The sequence below is a fragment of the Pezoporus wallicus genome, unplaced genomic scaffold, assembly GCF_028554395.1.
Source record: "Pezoporus wallicus isolate ANWC-B61680 ecotype Strahan unplaced genomic scaffold, APGP_CSIRO_Pwel_v1 scaffold_2584, whole genome shotgun sequence".
Lineage (NCBI taxonomy): Eukaryota > Metazoa > Chordata > Aves > Psittaciformes > Psittacidae > Pezoporus > Pezoporus wallicus.
In genome coordinates, this window is record NW_026642851.1 from 4881598 (window position 1) to 4902143 (window position 20546).

The 20546-nt window shown below is 39.3% G+C and overlaps 1 protein-coding gene across 1 annotated transcript in view; it reads left to right on the forward strand.

Moving 5' to 3' along the window:
• STEAP4 (STEAP4 metalloreductase) overlaps window positions 1–14738 on the forward strand; it is a 19461-nt gene extending 4723 nt beyond the window's left edge. The window contains exons 2-5 of the mRNA XM_057432751.1: window positions 10077–10532; window positions 11899–12426; window positions 13058–13222; window positions 14225–14738. Of these exons, the coding sequence (XP_057288734.1) occupies window positions 10077–10532; window positions 11899–12426; window positions 13058–13222; window positions 14225–14494 (1419 nt within the window). The 3' untranslated portion in view covers window positions 14495–14738. The remainder of the gene's footprint in view (window positions 1–10076; window positions 10533–11898; window positions 12427–13057; window positions 13223–14224) is intronic.
• The last annotated feature ends 5808 nt before the right edge of the window (window positions 14739–20546 follow it).

Below are 20546 nucleotides of genomic sequence, written 5' to 3' on the forward strand. Positions count from 1 at the left end.
TCACTGCACTGCAGCAGACACATCACCTTTGATTTTATCACAGGTGTTAAGAAGCAACTGGGCTTCATTTTCTTCCCATTTGTGCCAGCCTAGTCCAAAAGCAAGCTAACTGAGAATCAACAATTCCATTAGTGTAAATGGGAAAACAGACTCCTAGAGCTCATAATAAATATGTGGCTTTGAACTCTCACATTTCTTAGTACTCTGAAGGGCTGATTTTGGTTTTTTGCTAGTGTAATGCCAGCTAATTCCAGTCTCCATATATCCTACTGGTGGGCTCTCAGTAAAGGCATCCCAAATAGCATGCCCTACCTCATCCTCTGTGCCCTTCAATAGACACAATGATACAGGGTTACAACTGAAGAGCCATTTCTCACTTGTTTGCTTCTGTTTTGGTGGTAGATAGGCATGTGTGTGTGTGTACATCACGAACTTTTTAGGGTGTCCATTACCTTAGCCTGATTTCTGTAGGAAGTGAGACTCCTCTGATCATGTGGAGGTACATGAGTGCATGTATGTTTATATATGTTCCTTAATCATTTTTTTAGTGATGATCTCAAACAAATTTAGTAGGAAGAGAGAGGGCTCCATTTTCCTTCTTTTGCATGAAAAAATGCAGCTGACGACCCCACAGAAGAGTCCTGAAAAATGAAGGATTATACTGTGACTATATATATTTAAAAGACATAAAAATCCATGAGAAGAAATGTTATAGAAGTTGTCTACTGTGATTGGAAAGAAGCTTCAATCAGCACTTGTAATCAGCCAAGAAACACAAACCCATAGGAAGCCAGGCTTTCATCATTTCTAGTGTTATTTTTCTGTGAGACAGAGCTATTTGTTAATGTCTCTAAATGGCAGATAAAAGATGCTCAAAAAAATAGCTTCACAGTGAGGGAGAATCAGCAGGAATCCAGGAGGTGCTTCTCCACATGGGGGATCTGAAAACATGTTTTTCAAGGTCCCGGGACATCTCCTGGCTCTCCTGGGGCCAGTCCAGTGCCCCTGTGCTGTAGGCAGGTCTGTCGCTCCTTCTCACCCTTGCTCACCTTCAAGAGTTTTATGACATATTTTCATTTTCCTTGCAGTTGACCAGGCTGGGTTAAAACTTAATACCTACTACCTCAGAGCAGTACAACAGCCCTGAGAAGACTGTGGAAATTACTCAAGTTATAGCTGGGTCTTATGTGTTTATGGGAGCAGCTGGAGGTGGTGAGGTTTCCAGCCCTCTCAGTACTTTTCTATGATTTAGACAACATTAAGCACATCTATTTAGCCCTATACTTCATCTGTTTGAAGAGCCTCCAGGCAGCTTTAGTGTTCTCCTGATAAAAAGTGAAGATGTGGGAAATGCAATGTCCTCTGTAGGAGGATTTATTGTCTCAAACAATTATTTTTTATCAGCTTTGTCAAAACTCAGAGCCCAGGATTTTCTGCTGAGAAGAACAGCAGATATTCATTTGCTTGAAAGAAAATTCATGAATAATTTGTTGCAATACATTTGTTAGGAGCTATTCTGCTATTTCCTTTATGTTTTTAAGTACTGGATTAATCGTGGGAGAGTAGTTTAGCTACATGCCTTTCAGTTTTAGGTGTATCAAGCAACGGAAAATGCAGTTTATAATTTAGGGCAGATTTGGTTCTAAAAGTGTCAGTTTATAAGAAACAGCATTTGTTACAGAGTGCATTCTTTCTCTGTGGGAATAGTAAAATGAAATTTTAAGTAAATAAGATTGCCTCAGAGTAGTGTATGTGTCTTTCTGAGGAGACTTTTTAAATCACATTTCACCTATTTTCCAAGCTACTTCCAGGATTACTGAACATTATGCATGTGGGAAATACTTCATAAAAATACTTCCAAAGCTGCAGTACTATATGTGCAAGAAATTAAGTATTAATCATTCTCTTTTTCTGCTATATTTAATAGGGCGCTATATGTAATTTTAGCTTATTAGGACACTTTCTTCTAATACACAGCTTTTGATCATAGATGACAAGACAAAGCAGGATTCTCATTTACAAAAAAAAGAAATAAAAACATCTGGGGATGACTTCTACTTGCCAGTACATGCAATAAACACCTAGGACAATTGTGAGAATTAAGTCTATTCCTGAACAAAGCTCTTTAACTCTGGAGAACTTGACAGCATGAGAAACTAAAAATCACCATTGAAAAAAGTACAATTCCAAACAAAAAATATTTATTTATTTATTTATTTATTTATGTCGTTAAAGCTCACCATGCCCATCTGCAGGTATCCAGGGATTTGAAAGAAACAATGTAAAAAGAGAATGTAAAAAAGGAAAGGCAAAGGGATGGGAAAAGGAAAAAGGAAAAGGGGAAAGGGAAAATGGAAAAGGGGAAAGGGAGAGGGAAAGGGAAAAAAGGCAAAGAGAAAAGGAAAGGGAAAAAGGAAGAGGGAGAGGGAAAGAGAAAAGGAAAGGGAAAGGTCATTTCCACTGTCTTTGACACTTTTGGTTGTAGGCACTGTTCTTTCTGCCACCATCATTAGTACATGTCATTAGCACGGTGTCAAAGCACCATGGTTACCACAAGTGCAGCCCACCCATGATTGAGAAGGATGATATTTCAGGTAGGGAAGGATCAGGTGCACATAGAGTCATTCAGGAAGCAAACCTGATTAAACCTCTTTAGTCTGTTCAAAGCGGTATGGGGAAGGTCTGCAGGACACCTCTGAAGTGTTTATTTTCACCAGTTCCACCATAAATGCCAATTCAAGATCAGCTCACAGTTGCCCAGCAGGATTAAGATGTGTAATCATGTCAAGTCCAACAGCATGTTGGAGTTTCAATCTGTGGTGGTGAGAATATGTTTTCAAAGTGTTTGGTACAAAACATGCTTTGAATCTGTGTTGGTGAAATGAGTGAAATGAGTTGCAATGTGCTCAGACCCATGTTCAAACTATGTAAACAAGGTCTTGAACCCACGTAAGGAACTGTACATTTTACAGGTGCTTCCTGACCAGAGAGATACAGAGCTCTGGCTGAAAAAGACCTTTCACAGAGGCTTAAGGACTTGAATATGTGGATGCTGTGTGAGAAATGCTAATCTTTGCTGTAATGATAATGAGAGGTTTGGAAAAAAGAAAAAAAAACAACCAGAATCAGACAAATCCTTTGTGTTAAAAGAAAAGTGGAGTTAAGGTGAGGTGTAAGATGTCATGTCAGCAGCTTAAAATGAGATCTACAGGAGGGCATGGTCTGAACGCAAACCACTTATCCCAGATGTCCTAGTTTCACTACTGTACGACCAGGGTTAAACACCAAAAGTCAGTGAACACACAAAACATCCTGCTGTTACTTACAAGGAAATAGTCAAAATATTTAATTTACATTGAAAGAAGGCCTTTGATACTTCACTTTTTAAAGGTACTCTCCCTTAATCTTTATGACTGATCACCTTTGGGATTATAATTTTTACAATCAATCATCTTTAAAAAAAAAAGATATATGGATCAGTGTTATAAATCTTGAGACTAGTTCCTATAGTAGGTAACACCATAACCCACCTGGATCAGAGCTGTGTTGCCCATTAACTCTCTCCTTACTCATAAACCTTTATTTTATGTGGCTGTGGAACAAACTCCTGTCAATGATCTGACCATTTATCTTCTCATAGTCCTTCTATCCCGCTTCATCTTCTAAGCTTTTGCTCTGAATCAAAAGATAAAAGAACATAGACTCTAGAAATTTTTGGAAAACAATAAGACAGGAAAAGCTGTCATAGCTGGGAGCCATCACAGGCCACCAGATGAGATCAAGTCCTCAAAAACTGGTTTGTCCACCTAGCAGAATAATAAGCAGAGTATATTAGATTCTAAAGGTGGGAAGGTGATATTCCATAAGAAGTACAATTTGATAAGAAAATTAGGTCAGAAGATTTGGCAGCTGCTTAAAGAAACTGTTAAAAGCGGAGACACAAAGAGTGCTATGCAGAGCGAGGACTGCAGTAAGGCAGCTATGTGGCTGGAGCTGTGAGTTCTTCAGAAACAAAGAACTGAAATTCAAACAACATATATAAATCAAAGCCTATGGACAAGCATGGGAGAATAGTACTAATATGTTGATAAGATTTGAAAAGACACAGCACAACAAGAAATGTAATTAGTAAGGTACATCTAGTATAACAAGAGGATTCCTGTAAAAATATAAACTGTTAAAGGAAAATCAAGGAGAGAACTGATCCACCACTCAATTGAGAGAAAGCCATTGACTAATGATCCCAAGAAAGACAACTCCGTAATGTGTATTTTGCTCTTTCTTCACTGGAAGGGTCAACCATGACAAAAGGGGTTTACATCAGTAGCAAAGAGCTGAAAATTCCCACTAGGTGACAGAAGAAAGAGATGGGGCCATGCTCAGGTGAGTTAAATGACCTGAGATCAGCAAGGGCAATGGAATTTACTTCATTTTGTTCAGGGCATAACTGAAGCATTTCCAGAGCCATTAATAACTATTTTTAAGAACTGTGTGGAAGAGGTAAAGTTTTGAAAGACTGGAAATGCAAGAACAACAGCTATCTTGAAAAGTAAAAGAAAGAGGAGGTGCAGAATTATGGCCCAATCCATTTAATACAATTCTCAAACAGACGAAGCAAATAGAAGAAAGAAATGGGTTATAGGCAAATGGATTAATCAAGAACAAATCATTCCAAACCAACCTCATTTCCTTTTATGACAGGATAACAGGCCTTGTGAATCACAGATGCTATGCAATTTGACATGAGTGAAGTTTGTAGTATGGTAAATGTTAGAGAAGATTTTCAAAAGTAATAGGAAAATGCAGCCTAAATTAAGGTAAGGTTCTGCAGAACTAGCAAAAGAAACATTTTCAATCTTTCAGTTAATCGTTGTCAAAATGGAAGACTACATTTATTGCAGATATACAGGGGGTCTCTCCTGGCAAAAATCCTGTTTCAGAATTTTGTTAAATGGCATAGACGCTAGAATAGACACTATGCTTATGAAAGCTGACAATCTGACAAAGTTGAAAAGGGCTGCAAGCACATTAGAGGACAGGCTTAGAAATCAAAATTGTCTGACAGATTGAAGCTACAGTTTGAAAAACTATGGTGCTATTCAACAGGGACAAGTGCATGAGACATTTCTGAGTCAGAAAGAAATAGAGAAATTGAGGGAGGAGCAAGTGCGTGGGAGCAGTCCAATTAAAAGATTGGGAGTAACAAGATGCATTTACTCTAATATTTCAGTTCTGATCAGATATAGAAGCAGATCACCACTTTTCAAGCTTTGCTTTACACCACACAAACCTCTTGGAGCATATGGGACTAGATTCTTACCATGAAAGATGAGCCAGAAGACATGCTTTATTTGCATCCCAATGCACTGCAGCTGCTAGTGGGCATTCAGGCTGTGGTACTAGAACAAAGTTAGCTCAAGGTGGAAATATCGGATACATGAGAAAAGTGAACATCATATGCTCAGCATCAGCTGTTCCACTCCACATTTTGGTTCCTGTTGCTACACACTACTTGTTAAAATACTCATAGCTTTAATGCATCACAAACTGACTATGAATCAGCTGTTGTGAATAAGGCAAATGTGACAGCAGGATGATGTGTTGCCTGTGAGGCAAATGAAGCAATCCTTTTCTAACTGGTAAGATCTCAGCAAGAGTATTGTATTCAGTTTCAGACCCAACTTTAACAGTTGGAGCAGTTTAGCCTAGAAAGATCAGAAGAAAGGCATAAGAAATATCTCTAATCTCAGAAGCATGAGTAGCAGGCAAAGATCTGGGGTTGTTTCCTTTAGGGAAGAAAAGGGTGAAATAGGAATCCCTTTCCTGTCTGACAAAAGCTGCTGCAAAGAGAAGGGGAGCAAATTGACACCTATGAGCACAGTGGAGGACGAAATGCAGATTACATGTAGGAAAATCTGCCTAATCATATAGTTGAGAAAGCAGTAAGCAAGACTTCAGCATCCACAACATAGGAAGGCTTTACAAACAGGTTAGACAAGCATCCATCACACACCATTTAAATAAATTTCTTCCTGCCTTAGGGAGGGAGATGGACTAGATTATCTCTTGAGATCACTACCAGAGTTATTTGGTTTCCTTCTTTTTTAAATGTAAATAATAAAATTGCTCTTTCCAGCTCCTTTCATCTTGTATCTCTACCTTTGGAATCATTCCACTGACCTCTCATCTGCCATTCCATGTCATACCTTTCTTATCATGCCATTATCCACCACAGCCTATGTCCCAGTTCCGTCTCTGCCTTTCTGCTTTTGGCACTGTACTTCACCTGTGGCATTGCTTCTGATAGGAAATTCTTCCTTTTTCCCCTATACAATGCAATGATGTGCCTGACTTCATTCAAATTCCTACATACCAAAGTATTTACATGTAACTGCTGAATCGTACCTTTATTCAGTTCCCCTATGCAGTTTATGTAGTGGATAAAACCAACAGTTTTGCAGTTAGCTTTTTATTTTCAGTGCCTCTTTTTATCGTTACTGACCAAGTAAACTCAGAAATTACCACCATTTTCCTTAAAATAGGATAATTCAGCAACAATGCAGAAGAGAAAAAACACAGTTAATCATTACAGAAGCTTAAATGGATTATCTTTCAAATGACAAAAGGCATCACTGGTGCTCTAATGTTAGAGGTCTGGATATAAGCAAAAATACAATGCATGGAAACAAATCTCTATGGCTTTTCCTCAGAAAGTGTATTGCTACATATACAAAAGAACAAATAATAGTTACAACATGTTTCTTTCCTGCCATTTCTGTTTTCCTCTAGCGCTTTGGGAGTGCTCAGCATAACCCATAGGCACAGAGCAGACTCCCACTGCCATCAGCTGTTTGGGCTGAGCTCCCAGACACCAGGGTGGCCCTGTGGCCTTTGCAATGTACTTCTGCTTTCCATTTCTCACACGGATGTAGGATGATAAAACACCTTGTCTTATGGAAAATTGCTATGCTCTCGAATTGCCATTATCACGCTCATGGTCTCTGCAAGGCCATTTTCCTTGTTCTGACTTTATACCCACCCAGCTGCCATCACAGGCTGCATTTTCTTCAAATTCACACAGCAAAGCCAGAATTTATCTATGCATTGTCTATGTGCTCATAACCTACTACCTGAAGTAACCTCCAGAAGTTCACTACAAAGCCTGCAACCTCCCATTAGTTTGACATCAGCCAACTGGCACAAAGGCATGCTGGAAGAAGGAAAAAAGGATTCAGTGGAGAAAACTAAGTTAATTTCTGTCTTTGTTGGAAGGAGATGTGGTCCAGAAGGTCTGGGATTTAAAAGCAAACTTGCCTTGTCTTACATGTGATTAAGTAGCAGATGCACTGTTGAACTGATGTCAGTTTTATAATATATTTAATTTGTTCAAAGATTCATTGGTGACCACTTTAATATATGAAGTGTACCATCGTATCATAACATGGGCATCCCTATGAAGTAATTCTTTAAAAGAGAAGGTAAATTCAGCTTCATTTAGGCAAAGTTAAAAAGTGGCATTCAACTAAATTAGACCTCCAGTATTAAAGGCAGTTTCAACTCTCTTTCGTTTTCTATGAAATAATATCCACTGCCTTGTACAAGTCCTTTTACATCTTAGTGCTCCAAGAAATTGTATTTTGAAAAAAAAAAAAGAATGTTCCTTACATTAATATTTCTTTTCATCTCCCTCTTTTTCTCTTTTCTGGCAAGATGACTTCAGTGCTCACTAGTAAATGAGATGTTCAGTATCAGTGAGAAACAGAAGCGCTTTTATAGACTTATTTCTTGCTGTTGGATTCATGTCTATATTAAATACTTTCATGAGCTCAAACAAAACATAACATTAATTGATCTACTAAATATATTACCTGGCAACATCCATTTTGAGTTTTGGAGGTTTTGCAGTCTTACTTTGGAGAGGAGAATGATCTGCATAGCTCACTCAACAATAACTTAATAATTTTTTGAGGGCAAACAGAGACATTTTCAACTGGACAATCCCATGTTACAAATAAATTTTATTTTTCCTTTTAGACAGGAGCCTACTTTGTTAAAAAGAAAAATTACAAAAGGAAGGTTGGGTCTTACTAGGTACTGAGTTGGACCATTCATTAATATTACATATGCAACTCTTCTTTTTGAAATACAGACTATCCCATAAAAGGAATTTAATCACTTCAGTCGTATCAGAGCCTCATAGGATATTAATAAAGCCCTCAGGGAATGATTTTTAAATATGTCAAAGTACTTTGCATTTGTATGCATGTGTCAGAGCACAAAAATATGCAGGAGACATTCAGATATGCTCTTTTGAGGCTCTGTTTTCATGCTCAGCGTGTTACTTGTCAAAGTACACAGAGTCCAGCTGGGTAGCTGGGCCTGCATTTCAGGAGATCTGGGGTTGACACACTGCTGCCCTGCAAAGCCTCCCATGGGACCTGCTCGAGCCACACAGGCTACGAGCACACAGATCCTCATGCCCTTCTCTGCCTGAGCCGATGCCTTTGCCTACTGATCAGAAACAAACTCTGTTGGCAGCTGTCTAAATCCCAGGGCTCCCACAGCTCACTGCAAGAACAGTGCTAAGCAGACATTGATGCCAACTGAGGGCTAGGCTAGCTGTATACAGAGCTTGCTCAAGCCAAAATCTTCACATATGAGTCTTAGGATAAGCATTTCTCTGCCTATCTTGGTAGTGAAGCTAACACCTGACAACACAGGCCAAAAAGAAGTGTGCATCCTTGACTTATGGTCCTTAACTCTAGGTCACAGAAATGTAGTGTAGGCAAAGTTCAGGCTTGATTATTTTAGTAACCAAGCAAATGCAAGTTTTTGTCCAAACAATTTAAAATTGTGCCAGGTTTTTAAAAAGCAAAAACTGTTCTGGCTAGAGAAAAACATGAAAGAAAATTAAGAACATCATCCCAGTATTTTCAGATGGCACTTTGAATGGTGCTTCACAGAATAATGCAAGCAAAGTGTTAATAATCAGCAGTAGCAAAGCCATTAGCTAACTAATAATAGCGAACTACTTATTTCATGCATTTTTTTCCCGAAAATTGAGAAATCACTTATTCCTACAGCTTTAATTAGGACACTTACCTGTGATGCAGTGAGTCTTGAATCAGAGCTCCTGCTGAATGGCTGCTTTCAGTACTAAACCGCTGGCCAGGCCAAGAGAAGGGGATCTCAAGATCTGCTGGAGGTTTGTCTCGTGGCCTAAGGTTTCCAGTCTGAGTTCACCTTTTGTAAAGTGAGGACCACAGCATGTGGACCTGCTGCAAGACTTTTGGAGCAGACCTTTTTGATTCTGTACTTGTATCATGGGTCTCACTCTGCAAGTACAGAGCATACGTACTGCTATGGCATAGATAATACATTAAAGACTTCGAAGCTTCCAGGTACAGTGATAAAGGAGGATAGATAAAAACCTCAAACGGAATTTTATTGAGTAATATATAAATATCAAAAATCTATGTTCAACATGAAATGTTCCAATTCCACTAAATGCTTCAGAAGACATTCTTCAGGAAATTGAAGAACAATAATAAAATAAACTAGCACTGACTAGTCATATTAAGGAAATACTGAAGACAACAGAAAGGTTTATAGTTAACTTTTATAATATCTCCTATTCAAGTATTTTATAAAAGGCCTTCCAGATTCTAATCCAATTAGAAACACACTCCTCTACAATGCTTCTATATAGCATAAGCAGAAATCACTCTAAAACATGAGCAACCCTTGCTGTTTGTGCTCCTGTATCTTTTTCCTCTTTCTTTCCCTTTGAGAGAGGAAAACTGCAACAGTTCAGCTCGATATTAAAATCCATAAACTGAATGGAAAAGAAGATGCTGTAAAAGACGGAGAGGTAAATAATCAGAACTGTTTTTTAAAAACTGTACAGAACTCTTCTGAGATTGTCTGTTTCAAAGAGTGTGCAAGAAGCATATTAAGAGGCAAACAAACTTTCAGGTATCTATTTTGTATCACCAGAATGGATGCTAAACTTTCATTGCCAAGAGACTGATGTTTTGCTTTATTTGTTCCTATTACTTTTTTTTTTTTTTTAACAGATGAATAAGAATTCTTCCAACATAATGGCTTTGGCTCCTAACACCTCTAACAAAAGAGAGACAGTGTGCATATTTGGAACTGGAGATTTTGGAAGAGCACTGGGGCATAAAATGATTCAATCTGGCTATCCTGTTGTGTTTGGAAGCCGGAGCACACAGACATCCAGCCTGATTCCCAAGGGTGCAGAGGTGTTGAGCCATGCAGAGGCAGCACAGAAAGCTGCTATCATCATTATAGCAATCCAGAGGCAACATTACAACTTCCTTACACCACTAACAGAAATCCTCCATGGAAAAGTCCTGGTGGACGTAAGCAACAACTTAAAAATAAACGAGCATCCTGAATCCAATGCAGAGTACCTTGCTCAGCTGGTGCCTGGAGCTAAGGTTGTGAAAGCCTTTAACACTGTGTCAGCCTGGGCCTTGCAGTCAGGCACACTGGATGCAAGCCGGCAGGTAAGTCTGAGCAACCAGGGTTTCCTATGCCATAGAGTTAAGTATTATATAGCTTCTTCACAGCTAGACAAAACACACATAGGATATACAAATCAGACAGGATTGATATGGTATTTTTACTATAATCAACCATTTAAAAATAAATGTAAGCTTAAATTTACTTTTCGCTTGTAATACAGCATGACAAGGAATATCAATAGCTTGCCTCTGAACTCAGGAAGGTGTTTGGAGACACTAGAGAAGCAAGGAAAGAAAGCAGAGCTACAAAGAGAGACAGCAAATCAGGAGGAAATGAGGGTTACATCATTTGTTCACCAGGATTGTAAAGTTAAACAGAAAGGAGGCAGGAGGAATATATGAAAGCAAAAATAGAACTAGGAGAGAAAAAACAGGGAGGCAAGGGATATAATGCAGCAATAGAATGTATATGACCAACAGAAGTGAGCTGGAAGGTGAATAAATTCAGAAAGTCTTTTAAATGAGAATTCATCACCACAGAAGTTTACCACAACAACAGCGTGTGCTTTTTACCAGCTCCCTAACCACAAGCCAGCGGGCACAGAGCTGGTCATAGAAAGCAATACAGCAGCATACCTGAAGGCAAACCATTTATTATTACCCTGTTTTCTGGCACTGCGAGGAACAGTGCTCTTTTACAGCAAACAGAATCAGACAGCTACTCAACCATTGCTAGCTCCACTTTCTGCTGTCAGAAAAATGGTTTTGGCTAAATTACAAACCCAAGGGCTTCCAATCCTCAGGTCTACAAGACTTCATCATACCAGTGACAGCAGAAACTGCCCCCTTTCTAAAGTTCCAAAAGAGTACTGTCTTGCACACACACAGAAAAGATTATTTGTTCACTATTTTGCTAGACTTGAAGAGAAATAATATTTACTTTTTTGATAAGACAATCATGTTTTAAAATTCTCTGTCCCCAGTTCCCTGGAGGACTTTTGGACCACTGCAGCAGCAATTGAAAATTTTGTTCCTATTCATTCCTATTGAAAGTTTTGCTCCTATTTACTCCTGTGAAATCCTGTGCTTACAAACTGCTTGCAGGTCTTCAGAAGAGTATGTCAAGTCTTCTAGGTAAAGACTTGTACTAAGTGTGTTACCCATTGTCCTTTTCAGATGCAAAATTTTGCCACTTTAAACAATCTTAAAGTTTCATATTCCTTGTTTTTGGACTTGTTGGCCAAGAAAGTATCTATATGCTACTTTTTGCCTATATAAATCAGAGCCAACAGGGAACAAAACAAGTACTTAAGAAGCTTGTGCTCATGATCCATATCTAGGCAAGATGACAATGGAGAATGTCATTAAGGTCTGTCTAAATAAAGCTTCTGTTTGGTTTTGGCTGCAGGTATTTGTCTGTGGAGATGACATGGAAGCTAAGCAAATGGTGATGAATATTGTTCGTGCACTGGGTCTCACTCCATTAGACCAGGGATCCCTCTTGGCTGCTCAGGAAATAGAAAATTACCCTCTGCGGCTCTTTCCAATGTGGAAGTTTCCCATACTTTTGTCCTTTGGCCTAGCTGCATTCTTCTTCTTCTACTGTTTGATTCGCAATGTGATTTATCCTTATGTTTATGAAAATGAAGACTTTTCATTCTTTATTGCAATTTCCATTCCAAATCGGATCTGCCCGATATTGGCACTCATCCTTCTAGCCTTGGTTTATCTTCCTGGTGTACTGGCTGCAATTATTCAGTTATACAGAGGTACGAAATACCACCGTTTCCCAGACTGGCTGGACAAATGGATGCTGTCCAGGAAACAACTTGGACTAGTAGCCTTGGCATTTGCTTCCCTGCATGTTTTGTACACTCTTGTTATCCCAATCCGCTACTTTGTAAGATGGAGAATGAGCAGTCGAATCATCTCCCAGGTAACGTTTGTTCCTTACCCTATGTCTTCATTTTTTTACAGCCTTGTTACAAATACTATCTTTCTATCTTGAGCATCAGAAGTTCATGTGGACAATCCAGTATTCTTTACAATAGGTTTATTTTCCTAGTTTCTGTGTTCCTTTTAACCCCTGATATATCCAATGTTTGTTGATATTATGAGGATTTGAGGGGATTTCTGGCTTCAGTCCTCCTCCTAAACAGTCTACATATGAATAAGATAAGTGGGGGAAATGTAAGCATTAAGAGTAATTTAAAGAAACACACTTCCCCATTTCTCGATATACCTTTAATAATGGCTCATATTTTGTCTCTGAAAATGGCACATATTTTGACTTTCTGATTTTATATAACAACAGAGGATTATACAGCAGTCCTCAAAAGCAGGCCTACAGAAGTATAAAACACACACCACAATTACAGGTACATGGAACGGGTATGTAATATAATGCCCCTTTTGCTTTTTGAGAAGGCATTCAAAATAAATATCTGATGATTTTCAGGGAGTTAATATATAAGATTTATTTCCTAGTTAATTCAAAGGATATTTTTTTCTGCATAGTGATCCTAAAACTGCTGTTACTAAGATATACCTGCTCTTCTTTTCTTCAGGTCCTGAACAATAAAACAGAATCACTCGACACCACTAATGCCTGGCTTAGTGACTCCTACGTGGCTTTGGGGATTTTAGGATTTTTTTTGTTTGTTCTTCTGGGAATAACTTCCTTGCCTTCAGTTAGCAACAATGTCAACTGGAGAGAATTTCGATTTGTACAGGTAAGAAAAAGACTTATTCTAAAAACACGTTCTTCCCTATTCAACTATGACCACAGGCAGGTTTACTAGAGACCTAACGCTTTCCTCCATTAGTATCTCCAAATGCCACGTGTGCGCTATCCACCACCACACAGTGGGAAAAAAATCTGCACAGCTATACAGCTCACCTGTAAGGAACCACAGCTGCTCTGACAGCTGCTTATGGTACAACTGGGATTACTGCATTAACAATAGAAAATTGGGAAGACGTGAGCTCCTAAATGACAAACAGAAAGCTGACATTGTGGAATTATCAAATTCCACAATTATACTAAGTCACAAAATATGTGACTTTTATTGGTTTAATTTTGTTGGTTCATAAGATAATTCAGATAAAATGGGTCTGAAAAATTACTTTATAAGTCAGATCCTCTCAATGCCAAGCAGTTTCTGCAGACTTTAAAAACTGATGTGCCTATAAACAGGCTGCCCTTGATAACACTATAATCTCAGCCCCCCGTTTGGAGGAAGCTTGGTGCAAGCTGCCATGCCTCTGCAGGAGCTGGGCTGGCAGGGGAAGGGAGGCAAGGGAAAGGGAAATTACTACCAATAAATGTTTTATCAAGGCCAGAAACTTGCACAGTATGGCGTTTCTGGATGGATTAGCACTAGAGCATATAAAAGCTTGGATCTCTCCACTGAATTGCAGTGTTTTCTCCGTATTTTCACAAATACGACATCCACCAGGCAGGATGTATGAGGTAGCAAAAATTATCAGGATTGTTGCTGCAGAAAAAAAAAACCAAAGAAATGTGTTTCACCTAAATCCATTTGAATGAATCATTATTAAAAAAAAGTAAGGGTCTTTATATTATATAAAACAGTTTCATGTCAGCAGTCCCCAATTAGTCCCAAAGCTCACATATTTCACAAAGCTTACTGTGTCCTGTAAATTGCATTTGTTCTGGATTAATTCACTTTTTTAACCTCCACTTCTTTCTTTTTTCCTTTGTTCTCTTCTAGTCCAAACTGGGATATCTGACACTGATTTTGTGCACTGCACACACACTGGTTTATGGTGGAAAACGGTTCTTGAGCCCATCATCGTACAGATGGTATCTTCCAAATGCCTATATGCTCTCCCTCATTATTCCATGCATGGTGCTGGTTGTCAAATTTGTGCTGATATTTCCTTGTCTAGACAAACCTCTCACGCGAATTCGACAGGGCTGGGAGAGGAATCCCCAATACTCAGAACAGTCACATTACATTATCAACAAGTCTGCTGTATAATTAGACTAACTTACTTTATAAAAAAGAAGAAAAAATATTATGAAGGCATATCAAAATGAAATCATGAGCCTCCTTTATCTAGAGAGTGAGAGAAAAAGTTAAAAACTTGGCCAGGACCTGTTTAAAATAAAGCCACCCAATGGCAAGCTTAAACTACACATCAGATGAGGCCATCGAGTTCCTGCACCCCAAACATGCTTTCACACATGTGCAGGCCCTCTCTTTTGCTCAGTATACTGTCCCTTGTCTATTCACCCTCACTCCTAAGAGCATAAGTGGTGCTCCTTGTACCTCCCCTGCTGTTCCAAAGCTCCTCGAGGGCTGAGTAGAACTGGAACAACCTTTGGTGTTTAATGGCATCTTCCCTGTTCTGCCCATTGCAACTCAGGTCTACATGCACCTACACATATCCACACACACATGTGCATAAACACGCACCCTGCTTCCACCCCCAGAAGACACTAGCACTCACAGAACAGCCGGATGGATGCTGAGCGAGGAAGAGCTCTCTTCCTCCCAGCATTAGTTTACCCTCTATGACCTATGTTCATACCTTAACGACAGCTAAGTAAGATTTGTGTGATTTGTGTGCAGGATCTCTAATGTTCAAAGTGTGTGGGGCAAAGATTACTGAATCCTCGCTTGTACTGCTCTACCAGAAACTCGGATGGCAAGGGGATGGGGAAGGGACTAAAATGGCAGAGAGATGTGAGATGTGCTCAGCAGCCTAAGCTTCTCAAGTATAGGCAAAAAGTGATCAGTGATTTTTTTGCATAAGCAGCAAGTTATAAGCAAAGAAACTGAAGGAAATCCTATTATATCAAGGGGTTGTAGTATATGTCATGGTTATATCTCATGAAGATAATATTGTTGATTTAAAAAAAAACAAAACCTAAATCTTTGGATGTGGTATTATAGATGTTCTATGAAAACATACATATTTTAACCAAAATAAAGATTTTTTTTTTTGTAACATGTGGAGCTCTGTTGTAATTTCTGGAACCTCTTTTGATGATGCAGCTGCTGGTACGGTCAGTTGCACAAAGGTGTTGGAAGGTCTTGGGGCAAGTAACGAAATGGGATCCTGACTTCAGTCAGCTGCCTGGGCTCACCTTCGCCCATCTTTGCTCCTTGGATGTTCACATAAGCAGATCTTCACTTAGTCATCAAAGTGGGCTGAGGATGTGGAAAAACAGGATCCAGCTGGAATGGTGACCTCCTGTTAATTTGCAAACAGAGGATCTGACAGCTGCAGAAGCAGCAGTGAGAGAAGGAGAACAAGCCAGAAAGAGAGTGTGTGTTTATAGTGTGTATTGGTAGAAGAGAAAGGGACCAACAGAGCAGAAAATAAGCAGCAGCAGCCTGAGTACATATCTTTCAGATTTATCACTTTGGGGCCAAATTCTGGTGTCAGCGACACAGTCCAGATTTAGTTAATCACAAATAGCAACAGTTCCAAGACACTGCAAGATTATCTGGGATGTTTGCTATTTTTAAAGGATTTATTTGGGGTGTTTCTGCTTATCCTGATACAGATCTAAAACCTGCCTTTTTCTCTCTCACAGCTGAACCTATAGGTTGGAGTCTAAACAGCAACAGCCATGGCAAGTAACACCCACTTAAAAGCCATGCTTTATGAAATACAAACAGTGCAAATCCTCTGCCTCCTTTCCTCTAGGCAAACATGCTCCCATGTGGTTTTGAGTACCTTGTGCTAAAGAGAAAAACAGACCAAACCTGGTCTTTTTTACCCTCACTAAGCATCACTACAAAGTAACTGCAGCCTGGCTGAATACTGGCTGTATATTCACTCACAACTAAACCATAGTCTCAAAGTAGTTCCTGCAAAAGGCAAAAGAACTTCTTCAGGGACTGATATCATGTTGCTTTGTTATATGAAAACACAGGCCAAAATTTACTGAAAATGCGAAGTGGGCAGGTATGACCTGCAATTTGCTGTATACTCCAAGAATAAAGTGCCAATATCTGCTGTGTACCAACCTAGGAGACAATGCTCTTTGTCTGCATGGGGTGCGTGCAGCTGCTCTCAGGAGCTGATCCAAAGCCCTCACATCTGAAGTCAGCAGCAGGCTCTTTGCTGACTTCAATAGATAACAGGTCAGATCTCCAGCAGCACTTGTTTTTCCAGTCTAAGTGAGGGATTTCTTATCCTGTTATTCTTGGGCAACTGGGGAGTATTTGGTTTGCAAATTTACATGCTTGTTTCTTGAACATGGTAGAGAAAAATTCCTCCAGTAATCTTACATGACAGTTAAAGCGTTCAATGGCAATATTCTGCAAACAGTAGCCAGTGCTATGAAAACTGTTGGTAGCGTCTATGCATTGTTCATGGCTGAGGTTTTCGTGTTCTAATTTAATCTTTTCTTATGCACTGACAAAGCTTGGTCAGAGAGGACATCAGAAGGATCATGAAATGAATTTTGGAAAGAGTTTTCCATACGGTTTCCAGAAGCCAAGAAGAGTGTTTAAGTACATATGTACATAATGGCATTCTAGGAATTCCTCCAGGAGTAAAGCATTGACTCTCAAATCTAAATCAGAGTCAACACTTCGAAAATACAAAATACAGCTTTTTAAATACATGGGCACATGGACATTGCCACAGCAACAACTCAGCTCAGATTTCACTGCATAAGAGATTTTATTCTGATGGAAAGCAATACAGCATAGTGTGATTTTTAGACTTCTACATCCTGAATGATACGACTAATTTAACTTCCTTTTACCTTTTCGTTATACTTAGGGAATACCCATTTCAACAACAACAACAAAAAAGTCCTTATTAGTGAAAATAAAGTATTTAAATTAATTAGATTTACTTGAAACAGTAATGGGATGTCAGACACGCACTGGCCCCAGGGGATGCAGCTGGCACCACAGATAATGCTGGATCTTGAATCACAGAGATCTGAGCAATTCAGTACCATCACACCACAGCACAAGTCCTGAGATATGCAACTTATTTTTGCTCTGAAGCATAACATTCTGTCAGCCTTCCCTGCCCTACCTAACAGTCACCTCTCACTCCAAGACATGACCACTCATGACCCAGTCTAGAAAGCCCCTTTTTTTCCATCATGTCAGGTTTTGGCAGCCTTGTTACCTCTTGTTACCTCCTATCAGACACATGATTTCACAAGAGCATCTGTTTCAAACACAGGTGAGCCTGTTGGATTCACTAGCCCAAACGGTGAATTAGTGAATAGTATGAACACCCACAGGAACTATGTAACCTGTGTTCAGCTGCTCTTCCATGCTATGATTAACACATTTAATAAATCTTCAGTGTTTCCATTATAGCCTAATTATAGCTTCTATTTCATATACCATGGAAACTCTTCCTTCCTACAGAAATTCTTTTCTTCCTCTGCATTATCCATGCTTCTGTTGTGAATCTCCATTTTTATCTTTAATTCCTGACATTAACATAAATTATTTGCTCCTTGGAGGAAGTTGATATTCCTCGAGATAATTCTTTTCATATATCACCATGATGAGAAAAATGGCACATCTCTTACTGTCGTGCATTGCCTTAATTTAATGTTCTTCAGTCTTGGTATCCAGAATTTACATAAATACTAGCTCTGACAACACTAGACCCTGACATGATTTTCTGATAAGGAGCCTCAATGCTACAAAAACCCCACACTGTAGAGCCTTAAGAGGCCATGCACAGACCTCAGAGAATTGTATGAAACTTAACTTAGCCAATGTCTCCAAATGCTGCAAACCAGAAGTGGTATTTTTTAGTTTATATGGCTTCACACACATCCTTTATTCCTGACTCTCTTTTTGCTTCCACATCAAGATTTGTTTATTATTTGATGTTCACTCAAATACAGCCCCTTCACTGTGCTTGCTTCTCTTCATACTTGCTCAGATTAAATCTAGAAAAAGCTTAACCGCAATCAGTAGATTCTAGCTATTAAACATCAGTGCAGACGCCTTTCCTGGTTTATTACCCATTAAATTTTTTTTCCCAGTTTTATGGAAGATGAGAAAGTGTAGTCTGTATAAATCTCTCTTTAGAGACTTCAGAAAACAGATAAGTGAAAAATGAAAAAATGTAAGTTATTGTAGCATGCTTATCATTGCAGGACACAAGTGGTTGAACAGCACTAGACCAAAACAGAATGTCCCAAAACAGGCATTTTTGGGACAGATTATCAGTGACTGAGTGCTGGCATAGAAGGAGGGAAGTATTTTCAAAGAATAATTCTGAAGAACAGTATACAGAATGAAAGGAACAAAATATATTAGAATGAGAGAGAGAGAGAAGGAAAGAAGGAAAAAGAGGAAGCTGATTTTCTTCTTTCCTACTGGCTCTATGACAGAAAAATGTCACACATTTTTGTTTGCATGGTACCTTGTAAATAATTAAATGAAGACTTTGATCTTGGCAGCCTTGGAGTGTAACCCAGGTTTTAGGATCCCACCACAGCCTTCTATCCCCGGTCTGAACTGGTACAAATCAGACTATTTTCTCATCCTTTGCAACCTTTATAAAGCTGGCTGCCACTCCACACCACACCACACTCTGCTGAGCAACAGCAGCAGCAAACCCAGCTGTGCATCAGGCCCAGGACTTACATAGCTGGAAAAACTGCTTCCTCAGGGGAAAAGTATCAGGAGAGATGCCAGCATCCAGCTGGCCAGATACAGGACAGAGATTGTTTAATGGACTGCTCTGTTTCAGTGTGAGACAAAAGCATCTTCATTTTATGGTTAAAGAACTGAAGCAAAATCAAATACAGGATCTCACTGAAGAAAGGGTAAACCATTAAGGTGGCACGAAAAATTGAACCAAGGTAAACCCTACAATACCTGAGGAAGAAGACAAGTGACAGATGAATAGCATGTGCAGTACCTGAGGAGGTGGCCTGAGGGAGTAGCTCCTGGGATGAAGGAGAAGATGGAGCAGTTTCTCCCTCCTACTTGGATAGCAATGACCCAGAGCTTCGGGAGGCCTGGGACAGGACAGACAGAGCATCCCCATCCCTCGGAACTGGCCCAGGCAATCAGAGGTGGTGGCTGCAGTAATCACATGGAATTATGTTAAATACATACAAGATTACAGTTTGTTTGTTTTGTTTGTGGCTTCTGTTTTCCAGTCCCATCAGTAAATATTGGAAACCAAATCGCATCTTTAATTGGATTGCTCTAAAGATCAAACCTCAAGTCACACTGCAGAAACTCCAGTCTTGTTTTACTATCAAGCCTGCCTAGCATTGTTGAGGTAAATATATCCAACCATTTAAAATACTCAATCTTGCCAGGGCCTGAGGGGTATATCCTGTCCAGTTATAGAAGTCTGAGAGGGATGAAGGGGTTTGTGCAGCTACATGCTGGCTTTTGGGACAACTCTGAATACCCAAGTATCATGAATACCTTGAATTACTGAATAACTTCTAATATCTCTTATTCAGACAAACACCCTGGCAAAGCTGTCTTCTCTGTCTTTTACAAAGCAGCTGACACTTAGATTCACACTTAACTGTCACCACAGACATACTCCAAGTTTCTGTAATGATCCCTGTGTCAGTGACTCACACAACATCATGTAGGAAGTCAAAGGCAAGGAGAAGAATTGGATGCAGGTTTCCTAAAGCTGAGGATAGTTCTCTAATTACAAGCAGATTAGAGAGCCAGAAGGCAACCTTGTGATTAGCTATTCTCTCTTTCTGCAGAACATGGGCTGTAGACACTGCCAGAATTAATTCCTTTCTGAATTATCAGGAGTTGTCATATTTTTCAGTTCAGACCCCTACAAAGTTTCCAACAGTAATGCAGATTGCTATAAAGTTTAAGCTTCCTGACAATGTGCAGTTTTATCCTAGTTACCATTTGTTACTGCTGGCAGGTAATCCATTAAAACAGGCTGAGAACTCCTGAATTAAAGATATTCTGAAAGAACTGCTGAACTTGATTTAAACATTAGAAAATTCGCCACAGCTTTTGGCAAATGATTCTGACAGCTGATTACCATCACTTCAATATACATCTTATATATACACACACAGCCTGATTTTTT